We start from the raw sequence: 18904 nt of genomic DNA, 5'->3' as shown, positions 1-18904 counted from the left end.
AGTATTTGAGATTTTGGTTGTGTATTCGTCTAGGTTGTTGTCGTCGTCGTCATTGTCAGTGAGTAGTTTAAATGGGTTGTATTTAACCTTGTCTAAATGGATACAACGAGTACAGTAAAACTCATTAGATTGGCTATTTGGATTTGATTTGCGATAGCATTTATGGTGCATTATGCAGTCACAGTGAAAACATTCAACTATTGTTTGGCCGATGACTATGTTCTTAGAACAGACAGGACATACCTCCTTAATGAGGGGAGTCATGGTTGGTAACCATCCACGTGACCCTGACTAGCAGCAGCAGGAACAACAGGACCAGTTTCTCTTCCAGCAGTCGCATCCCTGTAGGATCTATCGTCTACCCTTGTGGACCTCCTCTTCCTTTTGTCGATACCACCGTTAATCCTGAGAAGAACAGTGTTACGAATAAATTGACCTAACTTTGCTAATCCCCTCCAGTTGAGGTGAAGGAAGTCCGGTTTTTGGTATTTGTTGAGGTCGCGAGAGAGAGAGCGGTCAAGGAGACCATCCCTATCACAGAACTCATCAAATCCATCCACATAACTGACACCAAAATTGGACGGGAGCAGCCTACATCGAATCAAACTGTTAAAGTATATAAGCTTTCTATTTAAATCAGCACGTTTAGAAGGAATTGTTGGACAAACATATACATGCACACCCGGATTAATAGATTGAATCTGGGCAATTTTTGAAACTAGATGGTTGTAGATTATATCAATATCGTTTTGGCTTTTTACATCTGTTTGTTTCAGGTCATTAACCCCACACAATATAACACAGTTTCTATAGCCACAGGACACATAAGGATCAATGCTATCGACAGTTGGGGCAAAGAATCGTTTTCCAGGAAGCCATTTGCCGAATGACTTGGCAGGATCAGAACCGAATTTCAGTCCGCCGGTGTTCGAGTCCCCAATGATACATGTAGCGTTTCTATTCAGGGAACTGACTGATCTCAATGTTATACTGTAGCGCAGCCCAGTTATCTCGCCTGCATCGATACGATGGTGGAACAGTGCTTGGCTACGACGAGTCATTAAATGTAATGATCCTGGGCCACATAGTTGCTTGTGCTCATCAATACCTGTACTAGCATCAGAGAAAGAAACATGACATGCAGTACCAAGAGAGACTGTAAAGATACTTGATTCCGGGTGGATAGAAGGCTCGTTATCAGAGTGTCTAGGCAAGGTGCTGCTTGTGCCGTCAAACCGATTCACCAAACAGCTGTTAACCTGAGGTTGGTCACCTGAACAAAACTCACTGTTGATTCTGTCGATGAGTTTTCTCAAGGGTGGTGGTATTGCCTTTGGTGTCTTGGACGACTTAGATCCAGGATAGTCGTACCGTTCCCCATATGATAGGCAGGAGCGTTCGTTTTCAATTTTGAAGTCTGTGCTGCTCAAATCAAATAGGTCAACTAGTTCTTCCGCAGTCTTCTGATCTATAAAATCGTTTTTGAACAGTTCCACAGGTTTCTGCTCATGATGAGGTGGCTGCAAAAGGACAGGTGGTGCTGGAGGACGAGGATGCTGTGCAGGAGGTAGGTTGGGAGGAATGCAAGGACCAGGGTTATGCAATGGCTGTATAGAACTTATAGACTGTTTTAGTTCAGCAATGCCTGCAGCTACAGTGGGCTCATTTGCAGAAAGTGCGGTGAGTTGTTCTGAGATGCTCTTCAGAAACTGCTCAGATGAGTCTGTAGATGGGGATGATTCAGGGGAAGGTCTAGATGCTAAAAGTTTAAGGTCCCTCTGTAGTTCAGCAATGTTGGTATTTATTGATTCTAATGATTTGTCATGGAGCTTTATTTCATTATTTAGGCCATTAAGGGAGTTCTCTTTAAGGAGCAGGTGTTGAAGGTGAACGTCGAACTGGGAGAGAGTGTCAAGGTTCCTAGAGAACTGTTCGAAGTCAAATTTTTCAAGAGCTGAGCCTGCTGAGCTTGCTGATGCCACAAGTGCACTGACAGTTTCAAGATTCTTAACAGCTGTAGATGCTTCAAAATCTGAGTTGGCCTGTTGCAAAGCCCTTGTGTTCCTGCAGCTGTAACAAAATTCGTCTCTCTGTTTCTTCAGTGTTGATACTGGTGCCACGAAGCAGTATGGGCACAGCCATTCTACCATGGAGTTGATAGCTGACCTCGTTATACCCTTCATAGACAAGCAGTCCACATGCCACTCTTGATGACACTTAGAACAGTCAATGAGGTAAACTTTACCGTTAAAAGAGCGTTGACATGGACATTTCTTCTTGTCCCTATGTTTCCTGTTTACCTGATCTTCATTGTCCACTGTAGATTCGGCTAAAATGTTGCGAGACAAGCTATTAGATGTTTTAGGAGTACCTGAATTCTTCCTAGAATTTGACGCCATTTTCAAATCAAATGTAAGTAATACTGACCAAATAGATCCGACTTGGGGTCGGCTCCCGTTAAGTGTTTTGTTTTGGAGGAGATTAGGACTTCAGAGTTGATGACCCTAGTAAAGTGTAGATGACCCTAATAGAGTGTAGAATGTAGATGACCCTTAGCTTAGTACGCCCCTTCGGGGGAGTTGTAACATACCATTCCTGAACACTCAAATTATTTGTTATATAGTAGTGTTGAAAGTATTAAAACAGTATATATATACATTCAATTAAATCAAGTGATGCAATTGGCAGAGCACAATCAAATTTTAAGTGTTGCAATTGGCAGAGCACAATTCATTGCTACTAATAATTTTTTCAAAAACATTTTAACAAAACACATGATCTACTCCATTATAGGGGCAGGGATGAGGTTGTATGAAACTTCTGATAGCTGAATCTCACGTTTGGTGTCCACCTTCTTTCCTCGGTACCCTCGTAGAGCAATAAGAGTTGTTCTCAACATTGCAAATCTTATCCTAGTTCTCACGTGTCTTACTACATCGCAGTACCTTTCCTTCCTTTTTCTTGCAATGAGGTCTGCTACTCTGTTGACGAACTGCTTACACTCTTTAGACATTCCTCCAGATGTGAGGAATACAGCCGGGGTGAAGGTAGCCTTCTCCACATTCAACACTCTCTCCAAGTACTCGTCCTTCTTCTCTTTCTCGTTCTCTTCGTATACTTCTTGAAGAGTTTTTGTCCTGTTTGATAAGCAATTGGGGTGTGAAACCCTTATGTCAAGAAAGGTCTTATCAAATGGAGTCCAAACTCCTCTAGCAGATACATCAAGCCGAGCTTGGTCACCTGTTATAGTCTTGGGGTTGAGGCAGTCACCCTCATTCACCTTCTGTAGCTGGGGTTCAACTTTTACATCATGACATACCTCACGAAGTAGATTTGCCATTGTGTCTCTGATGTTGTTGTGGGTCATTATCACGTAGCCCCCTAGCTTACAGGTGAGAAGGTGGTCAAGATCACTTGTTTTCCCACATCCACAGGTGATGGGAGTGTTTGGTATCCACCAACTGTAGCGTAAGCAGACACTGTCTCGAAACTCCTCTTTGTTTAGAGTGTAGCCATACTGATGAAGTGGCAATGTGTTAAGCCAACTGGACGCTCCCTTTTCTCTTGCTGTTAGTAGTGCTCTCTTAGAGGAGGTGCCACATCTTTCAGCTATAGCGTTAAACTTGGCTTGGAGCTCGGAATTCTTCAAATTTTTTATCATTTCTTTCCCTGATTTGGTGAGGTTACTGGATGCAGTGTAAACTTCCTGTTGGTCCACTATTGCCTTTGTAAGCTCGGTGGTGAGTAGCTTGGAAGCTGTGTACTCAGACTGGCATTCCTCGTGGGGTTTACCAATGCCCAATCCTCCCAATCTTATTGGTAGACTTAACACGTCCCTCTCTAAGTCTGAAATCTCCCTGCCCAGCATCTTTGGCAGAAGCTTTTGTCTTATTTCATGTTCTAGCGGCTCCATGGCTTCAGAGATATGAGGAACAGTCCTTTGAACAAACTTCCATCGGTGTTGTATGCCAGAGATGTAGGCTGAATAGGCTGCTTGAGGCTCAGATTCTGCAATATCAGCTAGCATCTTGATGTCTTCGCACCACCCTTGGACCTTATCGGCAATGTACTGATCTTTGACACCTGTATTGCCAAGTACTGCACCAAGATGCCTTGTGCCTGATGTTATTTGCATATTGAACTCTCCAAACAATGCCTTGGCCTGGTCGATCATCTGAGGGTCCTTCACGACTAGAATGCTTTTAGATGGCTCAGATTCTGCAATATCAGCTAGCATCTTGATGTCTTCGCACCACCCTTGGACCTTATCGGCAATGTACTGATCTTTGACACCTGTATTGCCAAGTACTGCACCAAGATGCCTTGTGCCTGATGTTATTTGCATATTGAACTCTCCAAACAATGCCTTGGCCTGGTCGATCATCTGAGGGTCCTTCACGACTAGAATGCTTTTAGATGGGTTAGGAAAATAACCATACTTAGGTCCAACTTGGAGCAACTCCTTCCACCACTTATACACTGCCTCCAATTTCCCTCCAGCAGCACTATCATCGGCAAACCACACCTGTTTGATGATGTTTCTCAGGCGGTCGACAAGTGGCTTGGTGCTAAGAGCATATCCACCAGTGGCAATATTGTCTCCTTGAGTGAAACCTTCGCAGCTCTTGATGATCACTCCCTTGCTGTTTGCCACATAAAGGTCTGTTGGTTCTCTGTAGGTGTTCTCAAAATATTTAGCAAGTGGTGGGCAAACATACTGCATGTTGTTGGTAGCAGCAGTCCTATTGAGAGCGTTGAATGCGTTGGAAGCATCCACTAACAAAATGGCTTCCGTGTCCTCATCATCGTGCACCTCTGCCACAGCATGTATTGCTGCCTCGATCCCCCCTTCATGGCCTGCACATGTTTGAAGTGGTCCAGCATTCTTCTGAACATCTTTTTTTAATACCATCATCACACACTTCCCAATAATCCGTCTCAGGATCTCACCAATACCAATTGGTCTTAGGCCTGGACATTTATCTAAGGGGACAAGCCTACCAGCTGTGAGCACTGCTATTGATTTGAAATCTACATCTTCAGTACATACACGCCTGGCTAATCTGGCAATTGCTTCAGCGACAAGCTCTTGGGATTTACTAAATGCACTACAACACAGGATGTGCTGCCAGCACTCTGAATCTACTAGTGTTGGTCCACCTGATCCTGATGTCAGCTTAGCAGCCTTTTTCACTAACATTGAATCGATGGCTTCAAAGATAACTTCTTCGACTGCCACTTTGTTACCTGTGATCAAAATTTCATCTGCTGCATTCATAGCAGAGGGATGCTTTTCCTTTAGCTGTCCAATAACCGTTTCATCAACATCCAACAGTCCACCACTTTGACGATTTATGAGACTGGTTGCTGCTGAGACTTTGCCATGGATCATGAGCTGTGCAAACTTGGTAGCAAGGGATCTCTCCTGGGCTTTACGTGTTTCTTCAAGTCGTTTCTGAATCTCACACCCTTCACTGATTATAGCGTTCAAGTCCCCAACTTTCCATAACTTGAGCCTTTTATCAAGATAGATGTTGTGATCCTTTGCACGAGAGTTTTTAGATGGTTTTTGCAGCATCATAGGAATGAAGATAAATAGTAATCTCAACGCTATACTCTCCCATTCTGTCTTGTCATTAAACAGGTTGAGTAATCTGCTTACTTCAAAAATGAAGGCGTTGCCCACTTTGCCCCGTGGCACTAGGAACATGTTCTTGGTCCATTTCATAATTTCACTGTAGGCTAAATCAGCAGCATTGGATATCTCACTTAAAGAAGCATAATTTCCCCATTTAACTACTTTAACTAGCTTAGCCGGTTTCTTCTCTAGGGCCTTACAATTCTTACATACCCACATTACTTCTGAGTGTTGCCCAAGTTTTTCGAAAGTTTTTTTGTGCATACAACACTTAGTATGATACCATTTTTCACAGGGACCATCACACTTAACGCATTCGAAGCCGGTGACATCATGAGAGCATGGATCGGAATCTTAATTTAATAAGTTGATTTTAAATCGCAATGAACCACTTTGCAGTTATATTATGTATTAAGCTATATTGAAATTAAAAAGTGTAAGTGATTCATATATACATATGATGTAATTCAAATTTGTGATATCTTTATCCTTGCATCATTTGCATTTAAATTTATATCATATCAGCCACAATGGATATTTTAATTTTGAAATCACAATGAATTTTCATTAAAAATTGTTATCGAATTTTAAAATGATCAAGTTAGGGTAGTAAATGAAATTTGATCATTCTATTATTCTATTAACTAGAATTCATTTTGAATGTTGGATTAATTACATTTAATCAAATTTGATCATTATTCTTATCATACCTTTAATTATCATAAAAGAGTTCTTTACTGAATGAGTCAGATTGGAGATTTCCTTCATACAATTAATGTTCAATCATCCATTTCACTCCAACTGTTTGGATCACAGATCGTATTAAAATCAAGTGCTACAATTATCATTTTAAATAGTTGTACTGCACGTTAATTTTTTACTGTCATAGGTGGCCAAGGTTGATTTTCAAAACTTTGAGTTGTTGAAGGGTTTAGTTTTTTCTCTTTACATAGGGTCATTGTGACATTATGTGTATACTGTTTGAAAAATTTTATTCTTTACTGTCATAAGGTTCGATTCTTCGTTTTAAGTTCTTAATATAAGTTTGAAAAAGGATAATTGGGGTCAAATCCAGAATCATATCACTCTCGAGTGTTTGCTCTATTGCATGTTGTGCTGTTGTTTACAGGTTTGTTTCTTTTATCTCGTCTCTGGCTGGAGATACCACTGCAAAAATAAAATATTTATATCTCATACGGTAAAAATATAAAAATAAATAAATAAAGTCAATTTTTACAGCACAGCAATATATATCTAAATATCAGATCCTCATAAATATCACTTTGTACAAAGTCATCAGAACTTAGTTATTGGCTGCTTTAAATCATGGCTAAGTATGCTAGATAACTGTGTTCCGAGTTTAAAATAATCCTATTTGAACGTACGTTATCCGCCTTTCAAGACATCACCGTTAGCAAGAACTCTCTAGGCCATATTATGGTTTATGTAATTAGAGTCTTTCCATCAGTACTGCTTACGCAGAATCCTGAGAGTGAGGTGGTTCCATCGAGTAAGAAATGAAGATGTTTTAAGAAGGGCTTCAATAACTGCTCTTACTGACATAATAGCAACAAAACGGCTACGTTGGTTTGGACATGTCAGTAGAATGCCTGAAGATCGGTTACCTAACTATCTACTTGAATGGAAACCCAAGCATGGGAAACGATCAAGAGGCAGGCCTAGGAAGAGCTTAAATGATGTATTTATTGAAGATGCTGAGCAGAGATTGGATCGTAATGGACTCACGATTGATTGTATGAGAAGATTAACTGCAGATCGAAAAGGATGGAGAAATATTACCCGCCGAAGTTGTATAATACAAAGTAATGACGCAGATGACGCAGACTAATCCTTTTGGATGGAGATCTCGCCATGTAGACATGTATGTATGTAATTAATGGTGTCCCATCATGTGAAATTAACAATAGCTTTGACTATTTTTACACTCCGCATCTGTGCTAACTATAACGTGTTTCGGAGTCTTTGTTAATTTGCAGGATCCCCTGTGTTTTACTGACCAAATTAAGCTGCAAGTTTACATTTTCAAAACTTAATTGAAGAAGTATAGATCTGTAAAACGTATGTCTCTCTTACTTTATCCGCTTACCACATGTGACATGATGCCAAGGTCTGTACTTCTCTGCATAGAAATGTACATAATTTTGACAACAAATGTCAAAACGGGTATCTATGTAATTTTCGTACTACTTTAATGGTTACCTTCATGCCCACAGTTTAATGTTAAATCTCACTATACCATATTCATTAACTTATAACTTATTACACCATATGACTTTTTGATTGATGTCCTTAGAAGGGTATTCTTCTTGCAGTTTTTGACTGACTTGAATGTCATGCACAGCAGTTTGAAGCTTCTTTAAATTATTTTTATTCTTATTGTACTGCTGGGTAAATTTAATTCTAATTCTAGTTCTAATTCTATGGTTCATAATTGTATATGAGTATTGCTGAAAGCACAGTGTAAGGCCTACACGGACCGCCTCTAACTAGCCAATCCCCGTTTACATGCCGTGTAGCAGGGGACTAGATAGAGCTAAACTAGTAATCGGGGCATAGCCAATACACATGATGTTTATATGTTCTTAAACATCATTACATCTATACGTGATGTTATTCGTATCCATTTTCTTGAATATTCGGAAGATAGCTGGAGAAATTGGAATTCAATCATGCAGAGAAATTATATGCTTAAAAGAATATTACAGTACACATTACTTGCTGCATAAATTTGTCACTTAACTAATGGTGAATTTTCAAATCTGCCACTATACCATTAGCCAAGTAGCATTGTATTCCTGTATTATTAACAACAATTAAGTACCTGAGGTTACCATGCATTTCATCTAATCAACCCAATTTGTATCCCCAATTTGCTAGTTCTATGCATAGCTAAGATAATTGTTGGGTGTTAGATAAGAAGTTACCCACCAAAAGAAGGGCTGATCAACTCTTGTTCAAGTGTAAGCCCTGCTTCAAAATATCCAGACTGTTGATATACATTCTCTACACATTCCTGCAAATGTTTAATGACAATTAGGTATGTTTATTGCACTTTGAACAATTGTGTCACTATTTTTTCAATTTGTGTCACTATTTTACCACTTACAATAAATGGCCATCTGCTATACCTAAATACCTGTGATGGTTGTATCCTGGCTTTCTTTTTCCAAGTCCTGATGGAAGCAATGACGAGCACAGTCAGGAGAACGAGCACCGCAGGGATAGACAACCATGCTAAGGAAACACATCTCCCTGTCACGTAAGGTAGACTGAAGCTCCTTGCTGGACATGGGTCCCCCTTGAAAGTTAGTCCGTTGCAGGCAGTATTCAATGGGTAAACTGAGCATCTCTCAGTTACAACATCGAATCTGTATCCTGGCTTGCAACCATCTGAATAAGTACAAGTTTTGGATTTTTATTTTTGTTGTTCAAAGCAGTGAATTTCATCTTAAATCTATTCCGATAGACTGATTTTATCGGAATAGATTTTTATTTTTGTTGTTCAAAGCAGTGAATTTCATCTTAAATCTATTCCGATAGCAACCATGTTCTGAGCTTGGCTCTATAAAGATATTTGTAGCTGTTTTGGAGCAACTGATTCAGATTTGAAGGTCATTGAAATTTAAATGGGAAACATGGCAAATTTAATTGACATTTTATAGGTATTACATAACTTTTTGAATAAAAGCAAAGTAGTAGGGAATTAATACCTAGACATTTTAATGAGGTTGACACCACTCCATTTCTTGATTCAGAGAGGTCAGCCCCAATGACCCTTTCACGGTGCAGCCAACAGGTACCATTCTGAGAGAAAGAAACTCTTGAGCAACCATCTTGTGATCTACAACCCAGGATGCAAGCTTTTATGTCTGATGTTCGGTTCAGCACTTTTAGGACACTACCAGCTCCGAAAACGTTGTCCTCGTAGCAACCATGTTCTAGTGTAAAAGTCTGTTTTAATGAAAAATTAAAATTTAGCCATATTATTACTTACAACTAAGAAAGGAATTTAACAGAATTTAATATGAAATGAATAAATTTGGTTAGCACTTAATTTAAATGCTACATTACAATCAAATCTGAGATACATTGTTCCTGGATAATTTTAAATTAGAAACACACCATGAAAACAATCTGCTACATTAGTTGATCCTTTGAGAGAATCTTTGCCATTTGGACAAGCTGAACAAGAATGAGAGGACATAGCACTGAACGTTCTCCTACCACAAACAGTGCAATCATCAGTTGCAGAATTGTACATCATCCCTTCCTTGCACATCACTGGTTATGGATTTAAGGTTAGTCCAAATATTGAATATAACCTTGATTTTATATTTAAATAACATCAAAATGCTGGCCTATATAACATATGCTTTCTAAGAAGCTAAGACTCATCTGTTCCATAATATGTCTCATAAAAATTGAACCAAAATTGTATCTAAATATAATTAGTATTATCACCCTGTGATCCTGTATCCAGCCCCTTTTAATTCAGAACAACTGTACTCACTGCAGCGATCAGAGCAGTCCAACTTTGCTGTACTATTTCCAGGGCAGTCTAGACAATAGCAAACAGGGTTAAAACAGGTTCTGTTCCTTCTTCTATAGCCTAATGAAGAGGTTGAGTTTTCTGCTGACTCACAAAAGCAGTCCCCCCAGTTTGTCCAATCGCTCCATTCTCCATCAACTGTCAGACCTTACAAGGGAAATTAGTTTGAGTATTTGAATGACTTCTCTTAAATGATTGACCAGCAGAGATGACATCATCATCATTAAGAGACAAAATACAACATTCAAGGTAAATTGTATTTTTAGCACTTACAGCATCGATCATCACAAGCCCAGCTCAAGATTTATGCGAGATTGCGAGCCGGACTCATCGCACAAAATTTGTAAATAAATGAGGAAACAGAAAAAGTTTAACTTAAAAGTTGAGGGAATTAGGAACTTAACATGTATTTTATACTCTTAACGTGTATTTTATCACTTGTTTATAGCGTGAAAACTTCGACGTAACGCGCGCGAGATTTTTGCCAGATTTTTGCGAGTTTCGTTTAAATCTCATAGCTAGGCTCACAATATCGTGAGATTCTCCGCGAGATTTCGGCACCCTCTTTCAGCACTACATATTCGGTCGCGCGCTTGCATTTTCATCGCTTTTCAGCGTGTTTATTCACTGTACTGTCTAAGTCTTAAAGGATACTAGTTGTTATAAGATCAAGATTCACAGTGGTTACTATAGTTACCATGGTTACCATTAAAGGAGGTACTATTCCTGGCTATATTCTTTCTCAGAATATACTTGATACTGCCATAGGCATAGTGAATATTTCTTCATTAAAAGTTTGAGAAAGGGTCTCTTCAACTGGAGAACTGACTTATTAATCCTAGCAGGTAATTAACTCTGGATCCTCATCACATTGATTCCATTCTAAATTCTAGCCATAAACAAAACAAACATTACCAGATAACTCCGTTTACAATAATTTGACATGTTCCAGTGTGAACGAGGCCTTCCCCGGACAAATCCTTAAATGCCGGTCTTCTCAGTCTCTTAGTTCTCTAGATGAAGTACGAACAGTATAATCTATCGGATAACGTATATTACAAGGTGCTCTGATGATAATTTTAGTAAAATAATTAATAATTGCCAAAAGAATGACCGCTGACGAGACTCGAACCCGAGTCAACTGCTTGACGAGCGCGCCCTCAACCATCGTGCTACGTGAGGCTTACCATAATTACAATATGTAACATAATATAATTCATGAAAATACGCACGTAAATTTTTCGTTATTTATGGATCCAATAACAGTGACATACTTTTCGCTTACAAAGGGACTCGCGAAATCTTTTTAAATAGAAAATAATTTGTGGGGCAAGAAATCTTGCAGGCTGGAGGGGGGGGGGGTGGGGAGTACATTTCGTGAAAATCGCACTTCTAGTGTCAAAATCCAATCTCATCGCACTTTTTTTAGAATCTTGATAGGGGATCACAAGTTCCATTATTAAGAAGTTCACCAACACAGTCCCTAGTGTGTATTTTGTTTCAGTATCAATCAAGTTTTATTCAATTATTGAATCCAAATATAAAATTTATTAGTTACTTTAAAGTTAGTTAGTGTGAATTAGTATCAGTCAGGATCTGTTAGCACACAGAACTGTTAACTGCTCCCTTGTCCTATCCTATTAATTGTGCATTCCTTAGTATAATGCCCAGGTCAATATCATTAAAAATATGTCGTATATTATTATATCTGGGTGAAATATGTCATGGTTTTTATCACCCGATGGGGCATTTTTGGGCCCCACAATGATCCAAATTGGCAGAGCCCGATCCAGGGGACAAAGCCTGCTACAGGCGAGTCCTAGAAAAATTTATTAAAAAATTCTTAACTTTTTTGATATAATTTTTCAAACACAAGGATATTTTTTATATAATATCCCCCCTCAGATATTTAGATCCATGTCAAATATGCGCTCATCTTATCAAATATGCGGGGACGTTTTTCATGTCAAGTTTTGCCTATAAAATACAGGTAAAGATATGCGTGAACTTTCTCAGATATTTGTAAATCATGACATGATGTCAAGATTTCGGATGTCATGATTTCGGATGTCATGAAAATATCAAAATATTCGCAAAATTTTTTCAAGAAATTTTTTCGAAAATTTTTTTTAAAAGGAATTCTGTAATCAACTATTTCTGAAATTAAATTAATTTGTAACAAAATTTAACAATAATTTTGTTATGTCGTGGTTTTCCTTCGAAATATGTCGTATATTAATATGCGAAATATGTAATGATATTGACCTGGGGTATAATGTCCACATCGCTAGAGCTTTGTTACTGAACTTTGACTGGTCGCGTTTTCTCAGGAACTTTCTTCCCAATCCTGCTTATCTCATCCGTGTCAGGAAAATGACAGCCGGCCTCAGCAAAAACTGACTTGAAATTGTCCAGGAGAGGGTCCATCTCTAATACGTCCTCCCACTCCCCTTCTTCCGTCTCCTTCAAACCGTAGACAATCAAGTTTCTCGATCTTTCTTCTTCTTTATTCACTGATTGCACGGCTTCTTTCACAGTTTTTGTTGTCAGCTGATTGTTTTGGACGCTGTTCTTCTTGACGACATCTGCCCAACTTTTCATTTCATTCTTAACAGTTTTCTGCACCCGATTCGATCTGATTCTGCTGTCTGTTTATCAGCTGCTTTTACATGTCTATCTGTTCTGTTTTCATCTGATCTATCTTGCTGGCTGCAGACCTGCATAGCTTCATATTGCTGTCCATTAAATTTACTATGCTGCTGAGGAAGTTTACAAGCGGACCCTTAAGCAGTTTTTGTAGAACACCCTGGTTGATATCAGAGAAGGACAAGACATTCACGGCTTTCACGAGCTTTCCAATCTCCGATTGCATATCCTTTTCCACTGTGTGTAGTAAGTCCACAGAGAAATCCATCAGGTTAGCGTGGTGTGTAACACTTGCAGATAACGACTGCTGATAACAAGCTAAAAACGATACAAATGCTAAGTGGTTTACTGCGAACTGCTTCATCCCGATATGATGGTGATTAGATTTTGATTTTTTGGTTACAATCTTGGCTCACCTTCCCCAAATTATATATTGAGTTTTAACACTTTTTAATTCCAGGAGCAATGTCAAGATCAGCAGTAACTAGGGTTGCTCTTGGAACCATGGAGATGGGAAAACGGATGAACTTTGAAGAAAGTGAAGCCTTTCTCAAAAAGTTTCAAGAGTATGGGCATACTGAATTAGACACGGCATACATGTATGCTGGTGGAGCAGATGGAGGTGCAAATGGGGGACTCACTGAGGAGTTTATGGGTAAAATTGATACTGTAAATGGTTCAAATGTTGCTACAAAAGTGAATCCTGCTGGTGGCAAGACTTTGTCTCCGAAAAGTGTCAGGCATCAACTTGAGACATCTATGAAAAAGTTAAATACTGAGTGTGTTGATTTGTTCTATTTACATTGGCCCTGCATGGATGTTAATATCGAGGATACTCTTTGCGAAGTCAACAATCTCCACAAGGAAGGGAAATTCCAGAGATTCGGTCTGTCTAATTTCATATCATGGCAAGTGGCTGAAGTTCAGCAAATCTGCATACACAATGGGTACATTCAACCAACTGTATATCAAGGAATGTACAACTGTCTCACAAGGTTGGTAGAAAAAGAACTGTTCCCGTGTCTTCAAAAGTATGGAATGAGCTTCTATTGCTACAATCCTCTGGCTGGTGGTTTACTTACAGGTAAACACATTAGAGATGACAATCCAGAGGATGTGAGTGAACCAGGAAGATTTGCAGGAAAGGCATGGGGAAAAGCTTACAGAGATAGATTCTGGAGAGATAAGTATTTTGATGCTCTTGATATCATACAAGATGCCTGTAAAAAGGAAGGAGTTGCTGTAACATCTGCAGCATTGAGGTGGGTCACACACCACTCTGCTTTATCAGGAGACAATCATGATGCTATTATTGTGGGTGCAAGTAATATCTCTCATTTGGTTTGTAATCTTGATTTTTTGAAAGAGGGACCACTTCCAGTTTCGGTTGTTGATGCTATTGAGCAGGGGTATGAGCTAACAAAAGGCCATGGTCCCAACTATTTTAGAAACGTCAGCATGCCACATGCTGTATGAAGTGCTAAGTATGCAAGTTTAAGATGTATACTATGTCAAGAAATGTGAAATCATATCATGATAAAGTTCGTATAAAAGAAGATGATCGGTTTGTTCAAAAGTTTTATTTTGTTTTAAGGGGGGGGGGGGGGGGGGGGTATGAGCTCTACTTGTAGTTAGTGGTCCCCTGAACTCGTATATGAACTTTCATTAAGATTAAACAAAAAATGACTGAGTTATGAGCTAAAAACTATATGCCCATATTTGGGCATATGCACCAAATTTGATCGATTTTGGCCCATAAATTAGTCAAATATCAATATTTTTGAATGAAACCAACTTTATATGAAAGGTAAGCCTAAACTACACATTCTGATATGTTCTTCAGCTCAATATCTACCTAAGTGTGGATTCTGTGTTCAAATAATCGTAAAAAATGAACAAAATCGCCTATATCTCAGTTCGCAATATTTGCGAAACTGATTTCGCTAAAAACAATAGAACTCAATAGGGTTTCAATATTTTCTCATGAAATTTTCAAAATCAACGTAGAATCGCATTTCGACCTTAAGTTTTGTATTGGAATTTGGAGTTAGGCCAAAATCTGAAAAATGCACTGCAAATTTTAGAATTTGGCCTGGGATATTATAATTTCTAACCCCCTCAAAAGTTTGTCACCGGTCCTAGTTTGTTGGTCAACTGGCTATCTCGAAACCAAGTTTCACAAAAAAATCAGGGTGAACCCCCCCCCCCCCCCCCCCCCCCCCCCCCCTAAAGATGCTATTGCTATGCCATTGTTTTATATTCTATTTTTAGCTGAAAATTTGTAAAAATATTATTTTTTCCTAATCTTTGATGTTTTATTGCCGGGTGTATTATTTTTTCCTTAAATAATAGTTTGCAAGTGATTGTTAGCAAATTTGAAGCTAGGAAAATGTTCATACACATTCCAGTAGATTTAGTGTTTTGAGTTTCACCACTATTCAAATTGCTCAACTCACTGATCATAAAAATTTTATTGAAACGAATATTTTAACGCTACGTTATGTTTACCAAAGATTCTGTGCAGCTGCTGAAAATGTCGAGAAGCTCTGTCTCAAGAATTGTACTGGGTACAATGGAAATGGGTAGACGCATGAACCTAGAGGAGAGCACAGAATTTCTTAGAAAGTTTCAAGAATATGGCCACAGCCAACTTGATTCAGCGTATATGTACGCCAGTGAGGGCGGTGGCGGGACAACTGGGGGTCTCACAGAAATGTACCTGGGTAAAATGAACACTGCCCATGGTTCAAATATATCAACCAAGGCTAATCCTGGTGGTGGTAAGACATTTTCTCCTGAAAGTGTTCGACACCAATTGGAAACTTCTCTGATAAACCTTAATGCTGAGCAGGTGGATATCTTCTATTTGCACTGGCCATGCATGGATGTCGACATTGAAGATACCTTGAGTGAAATAAACAAACTCTACAACGAGGGAAAATTCAAGAGGTTTGGATTGTCCAATTTTATCTCGTGGCAAATCACAGAGGTTCAACAGATCTGTAAACACAATGGCTATATGACACCTTCAGTATACCAAGGAATGTACAACTGCCTCACTAGAATGGTTGAGACAGAATTGCTGCCATGTCTAAGAAGATATGGAATGAGCTTCTACTGCTACAACCCACTTGCTGGAGGCATTCTAACTGGCAAGCACAGCCGAGATGACCGACCTCAGGATAAAACTGAGCTGGGAAGGTTTACTGGAAGTTCCTGGGGCCCTTCTTACAGAGATCGCTTCTGGCGGGGAAAATACTTTGACGCTCTTGAGATTATCCAGGAGGAATGCCAAAAGGAGGAGGTGGCTGTTCACTCTGCGGCTTTAAGGTGGTTGGTTCATCACTCTGCTCTGTCAGATGATAACGATGATGGGATCATAGTTGGGAGTAGTAGTATTGCAAATTTGGTTTCCAACATGGATGCATTAAATGTAGGACCTTTACCAATGTCAGTTGTCGATGCTATCGAACATGGATATGACATCACAAAGGGTCATGGACCAAATTATTTCAGGAATGTTGGTGTTAGGCATTCGACATATTAAATTAAATAGAGGTGATTAAGTTATTAATGTTTAGCAGTATGTTTTTGTCTTTAGAACGGAGGTCAAAGTAAAATGATTTATTTTCTGTTGTCAATACATTTTATCGATATTATAAAATTATTGTTTTTCCATCAGACTGATTTTATCTTTTTAGTTTTTAATTTTTATAGATTTTGTAATTTGTTAACCTTTTAAACGACATTTTAAAACATCAACAGGACCCTTGCAAATTCTGGCACTGAGCGAGATTTTTTTTTCAGTTAAAACTAGATCCTGAGATTGTTACTATTGATTTTTGTTGTGATTATATTTTGTTTTATGTATAGCTGTGTTTATAATTCCATGCTACTCATAATAATAATAATATTATGCAACATAACATACAAAATCACATGATATTAGTGCCAACATTTTTACTAAACAGTTTACTGTCTGTCTGAAGCCGTATATTCAGATTATGTATGAAATTACAAATGATTCATGAAATAACACTGTAACTTTCTGCACAACAAACAGTATTAATAACCACACTCCACTCTTATAGCCAACAATGGAGACTTTGTTCGGCCTCCCATTTAAACTGCTGGAGATCCCTCCAATGAGGCTGAAGAAGCCCAGTTTCATTGCCATGCCCAGTGCGATGATGGTGTACGGAATGATCCTAGTTTCTTACTTCCTAGTGCTGGGAGGTGTTATCTACGATATTATCATTGAGCCTCCAAGTATCGGACAGGTGGGTTATCTTTGGTTTTCAAGCATATTTTATGTTTTATTTATGTTTTATTGAGATATGATTGTTTAGATACCACATTTCTCATTCACAACTTCAAAGCTCTATATCTCGCAACATCACGAATTTACCATAACAACAATATTTGAAAAGTTTACTGAAATCATACTTGTAAAGTCCCTGTAAGAACCAAAAGATTTGGGCGACCTTTTAAAAATGAAATCATAAATAAAGCTACCTCTAAGTACTATCGCTTACAACATCTTGACTGCACCTTGCACGATAACACCATTAGATATCTCACTGACACGTTTACTGCAGGTTACAGACGAGAGAGGTAACCCTCGGCCAGTAGCGTTTCTAGCGTACAGAGTTAACGGTCAGTACATTATGGAGGGACTTGCCAGTAGTTTCCTCTTTGTTATGGGGAGTCTGGGATTTGTTGTACTGGATAAAGCTAATGGAGCTAAGTGAGTTGATGGCTACTTTTTCTGTTGCTTGAGTAATTTTAGCTACCTTACAAGACATATTTATAACGTACGAAATGTGGCGGTTTTCCGAAAATTTCGCCATATTTTCGGACCGCCAAAATTTCGGTCGTCGTAATAGAATCCGTCGCATTATCTTTTAGCTTATTTCAATGACTGTGCCTTCACTGCTTTATTTTGTTTCTAAAAAGTAATATCAAGTAAAATAAATAAATAAATTCTGGCATCTTGGGACAAATTATCACCACACCAATGACGAATTGAATGTCAAGCAATACAGTTTAAATTTGCATTAAAATACATGTATTATATATGTGCTAACATGAAAGTCTTACAGTCTTAATACAGACTAAGTTTGAACATGATTTTACCGAATTTCAGAAATTTCCTTACTGCTTACTGTCACAAAAAATGATGAAAAATACCCTTATTTTCTGTGACGTCCGAAATTTGACGGTTTTTGTTCAATTTCGCCATATTTTCGGACCGCCAAAATTTCGGTCGTCGCAAATTAGGCCGCCATAAATATGTCTTGTAAGGTATTGTTATTTTGGTGTAAGCTTGATTAACTTAGAATATTAACATGATAGTTTTCATGATTCTGCTGATTTTCAACTATTCGAATTCCTTCCTTTCGTTTAAAACCATTTGTTCAATTAAATTAAAATTTAAACCATTTGTTTAATTAAATTAAAATTAATTAACAAATTTACAATTACACCCTCCTCAGTTTACCTAAGCTGAACAGATTTATAATGCTGTTTCTGGGACTGTTCATGGTCGTTGTCTCTTTCTTCCTTTGCCGACTCTTCATGACGATGAAACTACCTGGATACCTGAAGAATTAGATAATATATATCGTGATTAAAATGATACTGACATACGCATAACTTGGTCGTTGCTATGATTATCCTAGTTTGTCTGAAAATAAAGGGACATTGTAAGGCCATATAATAATTGCATGATTAAAATGACCTTGCTATCAGATTGAAGGAACACGGTAGCGTCAAATCGAGCCTAGCTTCAAGTTTAACTTTGTATTGATATGTTATATACATATATATATATATATATATATATATACTTTTATGTAAATTTATTTTATTGCTATTATTGAGAATGATAGTTTTTGAGATTAAAATTTTTGTTTACATGACATGTGTGTCTTTTGATAGGCTTTAATTCGTGATGCCAAATTTTTTATTTTTTTTATTTTCTGTGATTTATTCCTCGTGATCATTGAAAAAATTGGTATATTGTGTAACCAATTGATGAATATTTTAGT

At 38.3% G+C, this 18904-nt stretch overlaps 3 protein-coding genes across 3 annotated transcripts in view; all 3 read left to right on the top strand.

The window, feature by feature from the left end:
• The window catches only part of LOC134822041 (aflatoxin B1 aldehyde reductase member 2-like), a 93874-nt gene extending 79501 nt beyond the window's left edge, over positions 1-14373 (top strand). The window contains exon 2 of the mRNA XM_063832879.1: positions 13318-14373. Coding sequence (XP_063688949.1) covers positions 13320-14330 — 1011 coding nt within the window. The 5' untranslated portion in view covers positions 13318-13319 and the 3' untranslated portion in view covers positions 14331-14373. The remainder of the gene's footprint in view (positions 1-13317) is intronic.
• LOC134822042 (oligosaccharyltransferase complex subunit ostc-like) overlaps positions 1-18669 on the top strand; it is a 43858-nt gene extending 25189 nt beyond the window's left edge. The window contains exons 2-4 of the mRNA XM_063832880.1: positions 16946-17134; positions 17453-17601; positions 18350-18669. Of these exons, the coding sequence (XP_063688950.1) occupies positions 16952-17134; positions 17453-17601; positions 18350-18467 (450 nt within the window). The 5' untranslated portion in view covers positions 16946-16951 and the 3' untranslated portion in view covers positions 18468-18669. The remainder of the gene's footprint in view (positions 1-16945; positions 17135-17452; positions 17602-18349) is intronic.
• On the top strand, positions 15427-16401 carry LOC134822223 (aflatoxin B1 aldehyde reductase member 2-like). Its single transcript, XM_063833130.1, has one exon. The coding sequence runs from the start codon at positions 15427-15429 to the stop codon at positions 16399-16401; it is 975 nt and encodes a 324-aa protein (XP_063689200.1).
• Positions 18670-18904: the final 235 nt, after the last annotated feature.

Source organism: Bolinopsis microptera, chromosome 10 (genome assembly GCF_026151205.1).
Source record: "Bolinopsis microptera isolate Bmic1 chromosome 10, MBARI_Bmic_1.0, whole genome shotgun sequence".
NCBI lineage: Eukaryota > Metazoa > Ctenophora > Tentaculata > Lobata > Bolinopsidae > Bolinopsis > Bolinopsis microptera.
Note: the sequence above shows the minus strand (reverse complement) of the source record. Positions and strands in the feature narration are given on the sequence as shown.